General features: G+C 42.7%; 1 protein-coding gene across 1 annotated transcript; it reads right to left on the bottom strand.

Moving 5' to 3' along the window:
• Positions 1-214: 214 nt before the first annotated feature.
• LOC135466942 (calpain small subunit 2-like) lies at positions 215-1850 on the bottom strand. The gene is made up of 4 exons (XM_064744697.1): positions 1788-1850; positions 1488-1566; positions 1057-1173; positions 215-291 (listed from the first exon to the last, which is right to left on the bottom strand). The coding sequence occupies exons 1-4, from the start codon at positions 1848-1850 to the stop codon at positions 215-217; spliced, it is 336 nt and encodes a 111-aa protein (XP_064600767.1).
• Positions 1851-13232: the final 11382 nt, after the last annotated feature.

Raw genomic sequence — 13232 nt, 5'->3', positions numbered from 1 at the left:
AATACCGTCTTAATAGTGAACAATTCTTGAGCGTAACGTTAAACACCAATCAATCAATCAGTGATATTTGTACCACACATACCAGTATTGGTGTATTTATGGATTTGGTGTCGACGACAAACGCATTTCACTTATACGATGGTGCTAGATTATAGATAGTTAAAAGAAAACTACCACACCCTGCCAGGTACTGACAAACCTAATATAAGGTCGCCTACAAGTTGACTCTGAACACGCCACTGGTTTGAGCCAAGCGCTGACGGTCTGAATTGATGTTCTCGTAGTAATAAGCTATAAAAAAAGAGCGACCCAGCTATTTGTACTGATTGGGAAGGTCTTTCAGCAACCTGCGGATGGTCGTGGGTTTCCCCTGGGCTCTGCCCGGTTTTCTCCCACCGTAATGCTGGCGGCAGTCGTATAAGTTAAATATTCTTCAGTACGGCGTAAAAAATCGATTAAATAAATAAATAAATTTGTACTAATATACTATTTGAATCTCAGTTAAATTTTGTTTCGCTTACCTCATCCATTGGAAATGTTGCAGTTGAGCCATCGTTAGTTTTATTGGCTTGAAAAGTTTCTGAAAAATATAAGTTGCATGTTTTCATCGAAAGGAATTGTGGATGAGTTAATGCGTTTGTATGGTAGGCAATATATGCAAACAGGCCTAATAGGTGTTCAGGGAGAAGAATTGCGTTTATAGCCTCATGGAGGTATATTCACTAGTAAGTGCGATCAGCGAAAAGAGAGGCATGTTGGGACAGGTGAGAAAAGCCTTGTAATCGTGGCAGGGATGTGGAAACCTATATGCTAATAAATACAGATGGCAAGCCTTCAGTGACGGGAATTTAGAACATATAGATGCGAGTGAACAAAACTTTCTGGTTATCAAACTTCGCTATTGCTACAAGTTACAACTTGCCGGATTAAGACTGTCCAATATTTGTTTTTCTAAAACCTCACAGGTTATATTTAACCAGATACCAGACGATCTCACCCCATTCTGCCCCAGTGTAGATTGTCGGGAGAGCAACACCCACAATTTCTAATACTTACTGATGATGGTTTTTAGCCGACATGAGCACAGCATGAAGTCTTGGATGTCAATGACGCCTGCCTTGTTTGCATATCGCCGGCCAATGGCCACCAACAACCGGTTACTCAGCCTGAAGCCTGTAAGTGAAAACATACGGTGTGGCATAAACCAGATGTACGCTAGGCTGATATTGGACCTACGGAATTCCCACTGTGTTATGGCACTCCTGCGCTTGACTGGAAAGACTTAAAATTAGTTTTAACTTACATAATGAAATGGGCTTACGTAAATACCACGCAACTGATTTGTTTGACAGGCAAATCTCAAAGCACATATATCGATGGTTATCCCACCATAATGCTGGCTGCTGTCGTATGAAATATTATTGAGTATGGCGTAAAACACCAATCAAATGAATAGATAAATAAATCAATGTTTATCCCACACGTACCAAAAGATTTGAAAGCGCGCCTTAGTTCATGGATGTCCATCGTCCCGCCCTCGTCCACATCGTGTTCCTTAAAGGCTTTCTACAAAAATTGTTGAAAATTCATATCGGTGTCATTATCAAAAGTCAGTCTGTGTGAATTCATCTTCATATATTGATACAAAAACTGTTCAACAAAACCATGATTTTTTAAACAATTACTCATTTTACAAGGTCTGTGTCAGGACTGCGATATAAAGTGTAACACATATGTATACCGAAGCTTAGCAATCGTTTCCGCGTTTAAGTGATGTCTACTCTCACCTTCCAGTCATTGAGATCGTTGTATAAAGTCACAAACTCGTCTCTGCCAAGTTTCCCAGTCATATCACCCTGGAAGACTCGTTAAGGGTCATTATAGCAACATGATTTGTTTTGAAGGTTTCACCCATGGAAATGATACATTTGCATAACCATTGCGCCATTGGTCTATATCCAAATTTAGATATGTATTTTTCTTCCGAACCATAACGTGTAAATGTGTTGGATACTACTATGTGGAAATTAAGTGGACGCCGCCGCAAAACGTTTTGAAATATGGTTAAGGGATATTAAACTCTTGGGTCAGCAATCGGAAAACAATCAATGCCCATTGCCACATTAATATATATGCACAGCCCCCCTTCAGTGATAAAACTTGGACTAAAGGATACATCATGCATTGCTATCATGGAGCGGGCAGCCTCGATGCCAAACCCTTCGAACTGTGGGAAATCTGACGAAAGTGGAATAAACACATCAGGCTTCAGTTTAATGCTGGACTTTGACGTTATAGACTCAGAACAGAGACATATAACGACCTCACAAACACCGAACGTGGACTTCATAATTAACTATTCATGGTGACGTTTTACAGTCTGTAAATAATTTGGTCCAGGACTTGCAGAGCAGTATAGAGCCAAATATCTGCATAACGTAGGCTGACCTACAAACCTGCCCTTTAAAACTCTAGAATTTACTGAGTCTAAATGAACAGATAAAAAATACCCACCTTTAGTGAACATCAAGGTCACAATTTTCTTCAGTTCCCAAGCGTCAATTTCGCCATCTTCCCCCGCCAGGAGATCAAAACTGTTCATCATATCTTCTTCCCGCTTCTTCTCCACCGGGGTCGACGGGATACTGTTCAGAGTCTTCAATATAGATGATTACTAACAAAATTATTGCTTTTAACTGTATGTATGCATCGCCTAGATCTTCAGGGAATGAAATGGTTGTTACACTTTACGAGGTTGAAATTATCACACTAATTTTTGGCAGAATTAGGCATAGTTGACACAGATATTTGACCTTGTGAAGTATATTATATAAATTTACCAGAGCTAAGTCTTCCAAGAACCCGAATCGAGGTGTACGTATGTTTTATACTTGCCATTTCTGTCAGATCTGTTTTCTCGTCGAGTTCCCTGCAACCAAATGTAACATGAAATGCAGGAGTGGGTAGACAACTAAACGAACCAGTTGGGAGAGAATATCAGTCTTTATTCGGTTTAAGGATTCCAGAAGCTACATATATAGCCTTTGGCTTGTTTCAATTGAAAACACTCGAATGGCCATATATAATTGGTTAGGCAATTAGATCATAAACACACAAAATAAAGGGGGACCTCCGGGGCTCATTTGGTTAGCGCGCTAGCGCAGCGTAATGACACAGGAGCCTCTCACCAATGCGGTCGCGGTGAGTTCAAGTCCAGCTCATGCTGGCGTCCTCTCCGGCCGTACGTGGGAAGGTCTGTCAGCAAACTGCGGATGGCCGTGGGTTTCCGCAGGGTTCCTCCCACCATAATGCTGGTCGCCGTCGTATAAGTGAAATATTCTTGAGTACGGCATAAAACACCAATCAAATAAATAAATAAAATAAGGCTGATAGGCGTAAAAACGAGTATTGTATGTAAGCACCCACGGTAGGGTTCCTCTTTGAGAGTTCCGGTGATCGATATTCACTGGACTGGTGTTGGACGCCAACCTCAGGAGTTTTTCATCTAGATATGTAAGACGGTGATCGGGTTTGTCCGTGAAGATTGTTGGCATTGTTTTTATGAATGCATGCATTGGTCTTCATTTGGAGCGGAGCCTGTATACTAGCCATTTAATACTTGGTGTCTTTTCCTCAAAGAAAGTCAATATTGTGCAATTCAATCGCCAATATGTAGACGTCTGATAAGCATGCAAGAATAATAGCAACCTAGTAATTATGATACTGCTTTTGTTGGTTGACTAGAAACCTATCAACATATTGGGCATAAATATGCAGTTATGGTGAGAAAAAAAATCCCATAAAATATTCATCCACTATAGACCGATTTTACACACAGGCCTACACTTACTGATGATCAGCTGTCTTCTCCGTGTATATCCGCAGTAGGAACTCTCCCTGTACGTGTGGGGTGAAGGTAGACGGTATGATGACGTACTCCCCCGGGGGTAGCTCATGGCGGTAGGAAATGTCCCGGGAGTTGATGAAGGAAGGGATAGAACCCACTGTCTCACAGCGCCTCAGGGTGGCCCGGTCCAGTGGGCCTGTCGTACCCACGGGGGCCTGGGGTGGGACATATATTGGTAATATGTTGAGGTCAGCACTGGTTGAACCAGTTGCACAAACTGTGTAGATATACAGACAAACCAAATGAGTTACATTTTCCTTCATTTTCCTAATTCCTTTGCCTTCATATATCTGATAAATCATCACAATGGGCATCACATATTCTAGGTGTGATCTGACTATTTGTTGCTACCGGTAACAATATTGATCAAGACATCCTTCTCATAGCGGACGGACTCAACTTTCTCACATGTATAGCTAGCTACCTCAGACTTCTCATACATTTAAATGACTGAATCAGCTTTCTCACGAACATACATGTAGCTGAATGGCTGAACCTCACTGAGCACTGGTTCAACCCATTGAATAACACCACAGCATTTAAATATAGGCTATACATTTTCAGGACCTGCCCCATGTTTAAACTCGTTACAGTATTCAGCGTTCCATCCTCACCTTCAGGATAGAGTACCCAATAGTCAGGTTTTTGGCGCCCTCGCTTGCCTTCTTGCGTCGGTTTTTCTGAGTCATGCTTATTATCATTGTACAGAGTCCATCCTGGTGACCGTCGTCAGGCTCGGACAGTCGCACGCGGTACTGAGGGTTTATGTGGAAGGTATCTGAGGGACAAGAGTTAGCAGAAGTCAGCTGAAGATCTAGGAGTCAAAACAGACACTTGTATACCAACCGTCACTAAAAATGGACTTTCCGCCGGTCGATACAATTGTAAGACTAATTCCTACAGCAACGTACTAACAAACCACCAAAAAAACTAAGAAAATATGTATAGTAAGAAATTAGGATGGATACATGCAAAGAGAAGCAATCAACAGTTCCACAAGAAATGCTCTGAAATGTTCTAGACGAATGAATTAAATCACTATCCAAGACGTGCACCATGCTAGTTTATAAGTTTTCGACACTGGTCAAAAAATATATATCTCAGTTGCGCTTTGATTGCAACGTGGCAATGTATTCACCACAATGAATACATGGCCATTAACCCCGGCATCAAACGATTATGAAGCAGAATATCATGCTGGCTTTCTCTCCGGCCGTAAGTGGGAAGGTCTGCCAGCAACCTGTGGATGGTCGTGGGTTTCCCCCGGGCTCTGTCCGGTTTCCACCTACCATAATACTGGCCGCCGTCGTATAAGTGAAATATTCTTGTGTACGGCGTAAAACACCAATCAAATGAATAAATAAATAAATGAAGCAGAATACCAGGGATCCTGGGAAGCAGAATACCAGGATCCTGGACACTCCGCTTACTTACCCGAGAATTGTACTCATTTACAATTTAAGAAACCTAGGGTGAAGGCGTTGGATGCAATATCGCTGACACACAAGTTTCTACAGAGTTGTCCTTTGATATAAGAACTATTAAACCATCTTTGGATCTCTGTTTTAATTTCTTTTAATCATCTTAAAGGAGTGGATGGGGCAGGTTTGTGCACTGATGCTTGCGGACACCTTTCTATTCTCAAGCTCACTGACGTGATACTCTGGTGGAGACTATAAATCACCGCAGGACACTGTTCTTTCGCTGGTGATTCGCCTCCGTCAGTGCATGGTGTGTATTTAGTTAAATGCATTAAACATACAGAAAATGATCTGGTTTTAATTTACTTTAAAAATTTTCCGGAAAGAACCATTGTCAATGAACCTACGATACCTGACTAATGTGAAAGGGCAAACGAACCAATTTAATTGACTTAATTTAAAGTGACTGGTGTTTTACACCGTGCTCAAGAATATTTCACTAGTACGACAGCGGCCAGCATTATGGTGGGCAGAGATCCAGGACCATCCGCGGGTTGCTGCCAGAGCTTCCCTCGTACCGCCGGAGAGGAACTGGACTTAAACTCACAGCGACCGCATTGCTAAGAGGCTCCTGGACCACTGTGCCGCACTGGCACGCTAACCACCTCGGACACGGAGGCCCCGTAACTGAACCAGTAGGAGTTCAACATGCAGCCTGACTGATCAGCATGGCCTGTGGTGTCCAGCGAATATAACGCCTCATATTCATAAGGTATGGAGGGCTCACAAAACTATGTTTTGTACGATTTCATAACTGGTAGTTTCATCACTGGCAAAACTTTCAAAATATGGTTCTTCTGCAAGGTCTGAGCCAATATTACTGATCTTTGTACGAATACGTAGCACATTAAGCAGGCACGCAGGCTGAAGCATACTCTCAACTGCTTTCGGATAAAACTTCAACACTCTTTAATCATTTCAGCAGATGCGAAAAGTGGGTATAAATTAATAGTCAAATGTGCACCAGTTGGTTTGTGGTTACCTTGATAGTTGCCACAGCCACCACTAGAGATTCCTGGCACCCAGGCGCCATCCTTCTGTGTGACCTGCCACTGGTCCCCACCTTCCGTGGCGTCCGGAGGTAGGTGGCACAAGTCCACCGTGTGGAAGTTATACCGGAAGTCGTCAAAACTCATCCTGTCAAAGTGTGAGTATGAAATCTATTATAAATTGAATGTGGGCAATGTGTTTGCTGGTCAGGTGTAGCCAAAACCAAACGGGGCCTGATAATTTACTTGATTCCTATATGGCATACCAATATTTTACCAATACACATATTTTTAACAACACAACCCTAATCGTACGCACGCTCAAAGCATACTTTTTGCATTCGTGGCAGATCCTTACTATAGTATATGGTTTTATTTTGTATTCAGTATAACATACCAGTATTGAATGCTGTAACGCTTGGCCCACCGACGGTCACAGTGATGTCTTATTACGACCCAAAGCGTTTATGAGAGCTTTTGGCCCACGCGAGGGATTCACTTACCAGAACTCTCCATCGGCTCGTGCGGTTAAACCCATCTCCGCTTGAACACTATGGGGCACACACTGCCACTCGGACGATCTGTGCAACAGCAACGTGCAACAACAACATGCAACCGGGAGTGTGGGCAGAGATGACATAGGGCATATATGTATAAGAAAAGGTGATTATAGTTCAATGACTGCGCCTCTGTGTAAATGAGTAAGAGCAGATTTCATGAAAGTTGTATTTTTGAGCCGAAAGTTAAGATGAAAATTTGAATTAAAATAAATTTATTACTGGTCATAAATTGACCGCTTTTATATAGGTATTGTAAATTTGTAGCTCAGAGCCATTATATATTAAACATTATGTTTTCTTAAAATTTTCACCTTGTGATGTGCAGAAACGCCCCTGATTTTCTTCTGTGATAGGGGCATATCCAAATTCAAAAACGCACCGTAAATCCGGTATAAGCTTACGCAAATAATTTTTCGCCGATAAAAGTCAGGAGTTAAACCGCTCCCAATTCAAGATTGATAACTTACGTTAACGTTAAGTGGAAAGCAAAGATTATGTTCCTAAAAATAGTACCCAAATTAAAGGTTACCTGTCTGACCACGCCCCTTTCCACTCGTGCTCCGACCCCCACGGATTTCTCAAGCGGACGAGCTGTAAAGGCTGTCCCTGGCCTGGTAACTGCAACTAAAATAAAACGCCAAACTGTAACAAGGTTACATCGGTAAGTGTGCCTTATTAAAGTTTTGATGAGCGATTTGCCACCTTCATAAATTTTAAGGGTTCCAATGAGAGCGACAGAAGGGTCCCAGTTTGACGTAAGATTTATTTTGATTGTGTCTTTATCTCTGCCCGAAAGATATCACCGACCTTCGCCATGTACCTGACAGACATCTTGACTTAAAGCCGCAGTCGAACAAGCTAGTACTGGATTCGAACACGCGACTTCTTTGGTAAAAGGTCCGATGGCCTCAGCTGTGCTAGCGCTTTAACCAGCTGTCAGTCAATGTGACCCTTAGTTATTGTGAGCGATACGTCGACCAACATCTACACCAGATTAAATTCAGTCTTAATTCCCGGGGCTTTGCTCTGTTCTCTCCCACAATAATGCTGGTCGCCATCGTTTAAGGGAAATATTTTTGAGTACGGCGTAAAACACCAATCGAATAAATCAGTTTGATCGGCAAAAGATGTCTGAATACTTACTTACTATAAAACCGGAAATTTTGATACTTCCTGAGTTTGACTACAATGACAAAACGGAGTAATATAACCGAAATAATGTTAATATTGGCGTTAAAGCCAAAGCAACAACCAGGCGAACGTTATTACATGACTTCTGCTTGACAGCTGATGAAAATGCTTGATAATTAGGCTTACCTGTTTAACACAGGTGATGGTATAGGCATGTCCACAAACGAGGCCATTTGCTAATTCCTGCTCTCTGATCCCTGCTGCCGGCTACAAAAGAAGAAATCAGATCAGCTGTTTAGAATGGTCGACATTTGGCCTCTGCGCGATATGAGTCGGTATTATTGTGTCATAATTATGTGGTCCTGTTGCATGATTATTTGAAAGCATTTATCACGAGAACTTTCTAAAATAAATCTCCAGTTTCATTCACAGATTTATGAACATAATCGTCGTAAAATTCTTCATGACTGCTACATAGACTGCAAATTACATTTCATAAAGCTGAATAATGTGCAGTTTGCCGGACACTGGTAGATATACGCATTGAATATCGCAAGGCTGTAATAATTACATCAGTCTAGAATGATATAGTTTATTTATTGTATATTTGACTGGTGTTTAACGTCGCAGTCTTGAATCTTTCTTTTTTGAACTTGCTGAAAGGACAACTTTCTTAAAACACATTGGACATACATCAATTCCACATCCCATGATCGACCCCTTTTGGAAAGCCTTCAGTAAGATGCCCCAGGGATTCTTCCGCTCTCTCAGGCTCAAACTCTCCACAATTCCCCCGGTGAAATCTGTGACGCCCTCTGACGTGATCCCTCCGTCTAGAGCTTCATAAGTGCCTATAATCCTGGGAAAAAAATAAACAACGGGCACATGAGAACGTATTCTAGGTGATGGTATAAAGGTGTGTGGCTCATATAGAGTACTTAAAGGGGGCGCTCCCGATATGGTGTGGTTATATACGTACAGAAGCAATTCAAATAAGAAATCTGCTCGATGAAATACTCTAATAAAACTGTTAAAAAGCTCATATCCTTACTTTGCATAGGCTTTCTCGGTCAAAGCACTCCAGAACTCGTTAGGTTTAGAGGAGTGCAAGTACACAAGACGTCCCTGGACGGTCGGCAGACGATCATCAACAACAACCTCCACCCATTTCCCAAACCTCCAGAACCGGAAGTGGAACACTCCTGCATACGTTTTGTCGAAGGACTGGTTTACGGGGCAAACTCTCTCCAGGAGTTTCTTGTTGAGCGTCAAGCCGGCGATAGCAGCAACCAACCAGCAATTACCTACAGGGATTCAGAAGAAACAAAACCTAGTCAGTGGGATACTTCTTCCCGTGTAATGGTGCCAGTTTTCCCTCGACAAAGTCAATATAAGACTTATTAGACAACATAGCAGGCATGCTTGCTCAAAGGATTATTCCTTAATACAGTTTCTTTATAAAATACTCTGACACATCTGCCAAATACCGCACTACACAGAGAACAGAGACGTCAACTGCATATGTCAGACAATATATAAAGTGGATTTTTCCATGTGATCCAACACTGTTGTCGAACATGTAACGTCATAGCATTCAGCAGGGTTGTTGCAACCGCAGGGAGGATAGGTTGGTACAGCGCAAAGTTTAAACGTATGAAAACAAACTATATGACGTCGTGAACATGAAGCCGTGCAATCTATATGTAATATGCTAGCGCAGCGTAATGACCCTGCAGCCTCTCGCCAGTGTGGTCGGTGTAAATCCAGCTCATGCTGACTTCCTCTCCGACCGTGCGTGGGAAGGTCTGTCAGCAACCTGCGGGTGGTCGTGGGTTTCCCCCGGGTTCTGCCGGGTTTCCACCTACCATAATGCTGGCCGCCGTCGTATAAGTAAAATATTCTTCAGTACGGCGTAAAATACCAATGAAATAAATAAAATAAATACATGTAAGTCAACATGTTAAACTTGAGGGCGGATTACTAACTCTACACTCGCTGACAGATCCATGTACACTTAGCAGCTACGAAGTATAAACAACGAAAATCAAAATAAAAGAATTCAGCATAGAGCGTAAAGCCAGAGCGGCGGCGACAGTGTGGTAGATTGCAGATGTTTTGATTCATGAAGGAAAACACAATAAACGTGCACTCACCAATTTGCCCTTGGACAACATCAAACCTATCCCTGTCGTCAACGACGAACTGCGGGTCGTTGCAAATTTCCTGCAACAAAATACACCAGGTGTTTAACTCCACATCACTACCACTGACGACAATAAAATTAAACGTTCAAAGCTCCCTTGTGGAATTCAAAAGTTTACAGATGTTGAGTGAAATCATATACTCACAAATGGCCTTTTCCACTCGATGGTACCATGAACAGCAGGTGCCCTAGAGTAGTACAATGATTTACTCTCTGCCGGAAACTCATGATCTCTGTACAGCTGCCCAGCCTTGAAGCATTTCTCCTTCAGCGCATCTATTCCGGGGCCTGTCAGTTTTTTATCCTCTCTGGATGAGCGACCTTTAATCGGTGTGGTAACAGGCTGAGATGGTTGACGTGTGTCGAGGCTCTTAGGCGTTGAAGGGTTGTAAATTGTCGGATCATACGGTGATTGAGGCTGGTAAGAGTTGGGATAATCGGGTTGGTGGGGTGGAGAAAACGGCGATGGTAGCGACGGTGAGAAAGATGGACTATCGTAGCCTGAGGAGCCTCTGGTATTGCGGCGGTCGTCACCTGAAGATGGCCATCTCTTAGGGCTTGGATAAGTAATACCAAACATGTCGAGATCCGGCATATCTGGCATTCCTGCATCCTCAAATATTTTGTCAAAGTAGTCAGTTGGCAAGTTCATGTGTGATGCAAATCGGCTAGTAGAAAGTTTAATTTCTCTACCAAACCTGTACTCGTCTTCGGTAACTAATATCTTCTCTGTATGCCCTGCGTGTCCATTTTGAACGGTGTTGGAATTCCAAGTCGGTCTCTCAGTCGTTGTAACTATTTTGTTAGGTTTGGATCCGGAGTTGGGATGTTTTTGGATCGTCATATGAGATCTGACGTTTTCCCCATTGATTGTCTCATTTCTTGGACCAGTTCCGTATGTTTTATTGGCTGGAGGAAGTGTTCTGAAGCGCTCGTGTTGAGGGGCATTGGCAGGGCGGTATGCCCACTCGCTGGGACTTGTTTTTGGCCTTCCCTGGAATGTTGGCGTCGGAGTGTTTCTCTTGGGTGTTTCATAATGGTTTAGGATAGGTGAACTTAAGTCGGTCGTCCTGTCGGTCGCGAAAGTCGGCTTCATCCACCCATTATGGTTGGACAGGTTTGGTGAACGTGACCTAATGGTTCTCATTGTCTCAACTGGTGTGATTGTATCACCATTCTGATTGGATGAAATTGGTGAACTTGATCTTGGGGATCTCACCGGCTCAAATGGCGACAGGGTAGAATTATTCTGACTGCCTAAGGTCGGTGCATCTGATCTGGTTGTCTGCATCGGATCCAATGTGTTCATCGCATGTCCGTTATGATCGGTAGGAATGGGGGAGACTGACCCGTTTGTTCTTACTGGAGTAAAGGGCATGGGTCCGTTTTGGTTGTTCAAAGGGGTGTTGGATACCCAGGCCGTGCCATTCGGAGCGCTGTACGTATACACCGGATGATTCATGGAATCGGTGGTTTGAGCCCCTGGACTCAGTTCTTGTATAAAATTATTACGATACGGATCCCGATTGCCATTGTTGTGCATTATTGATGTCTGATATGGCCTATTTATTTGAGCGTAGCCATCAGATCTGGGAATATGACTCACATTACCACTTAAGCCATTTTGCAGTAGGATAGAGTCATTGGCAGATCCGTTATTTTGAGGAGAAGAATTTAATGTGTGGTTGTCTAAGAAGGGAATCTGGTTTCCGTTCTCAAACCTTCTTGAGATTGGCGAAATTCCATTAGTTTGGGAATAACCATTAGTCGAGGGGCTTTGTTTACTGTTGTCACAATGCGTCGTAAGAGGTGAAGGCCTCATGGCTGTGTGTCGCTCAGGGCTCAGAAGCGGGGGACCAATTTTCCACGAGGTGACGTCCGGTTCGTAAAACGCGGGGTTTCGCGTCACACCTATCTCATGGGTGCCTGTATTTCTATTCATGACTCCACTTGGAGAAGAGCGGTTTATTGAGGCTCCATTGGGTTGGTCAACCCTCCACGGCGGTGTGTCGTAGTGAGAACTGAAAGTCACCTCGCCGTTTGGACGATGCACGGAAGACGAAGACTTCATCGTTGGTGTTGGGGATGACAGATGAGCTGGTGGAGAATCCCGGTGATTCAGGTTGTTTTTGGACGAGGTGGATGATCGCCAGTTAGAGTAAGCTGGCCAACAGGGCATGTCACCAAGCAAACACTACCTGAAACCAAAGAGGGGCAAAACTTCATTTATACAACACTATGCCTGTGGAGTCTAGTTGGTCCACTGAACGACTAAGCATAATAAATAAGCAAAGTAACAGGATTCATTTTGACGATCTCAATATTTCGATTTAATCAAGTCATTCTCAGGAGAATTGTGCCAAGTGAGGCACGTTTTAGCTATGTTTACATAAATATATTAAACTCCCATAAAAGCACAATTAACAAACGTGTCTAATAAGATAAGCCTCGTCATAAACATTTAGGTTTGTTTTTGTGTCTGCCTGACTGACACCAAAACCACATCCTAAATGTTTATTACCAGGCTTATCTTATTCGTAACGTTTGTTAAATGAATCCTCATCAAACAAACAAATAGACTTACACTCATCGCAGCTTCTGGTTTTGGTTTAAGTCACCAGAAATCGTTTAAAATTCACCACCACGACTAACTTAAATACCTGAGCTTGTGGAGGCCTCTGGACCCTCACCAGATGGAATAGAATATTCCTGTATTTCAGTTGCTGTTCCTACCTCCCTCCCACCCTACCACAAATTATATGAAATAATAATAATAATAATAATAATAATAATAATAATAATAATAATAATAATAATAATAATAATAATGGCCCGTTTTCTTGCTAATATGTTAGGACACGTCTCCGATCGCCATCGCCTTTTGGACTGGGAAAGTCGAGCCCCGATAGAAACTTCCTCGTGACGCTTGTGTGCCTGAGACTATGTCGAGATTTCAGGATG

Source organism: Liolophura sinensis, chromosome 6 (genome assembly GCF_032854445.1).
Source record: "Liolophura sinensis isolate JHLJ2023 chromosome 6, CUHK_Ljap_v2, whole genome shotgun sequence".
NCBI classification, from domain to species: Eukaryota; Metazoa; Mollusca; class Polyplacophora; order Chitonida; family Chitonidae; genus Liolophura; species Liolophura sinensis.
Note: the sequence above shows the minus strand (reverse complement) of the source record. Positions and strands in the feature narration are given on the sequence as shown.

What these genes read in the sequence shown, in the direction of transcription:
- LOC135466942 (XM_064744697.1), bottom strand. Translation starts at nt 1,850, where the DNA reads ATGACTGGGAAACTTGGCAGAGACGAGTTTGTGACTTTATACAACGAT. An exon ending in GCGCGCTTTCAAATCTTTTG is followed by an intron (nt 1,174 to 1,487) that starts GTACGTGTGGGA and finishes TTTCACTTACAG; the next exon opens with GCTTCAGGCTGAGTAACCGG. An exon ending in TCGGCTAAAAACCATCATCA is followed by an intron (nt 292 to 1,056) that starts GTAAGTATTAGA and finishes CTTTTTTTATAG; the next exon opens with CTTATTACTACGAGAACATC.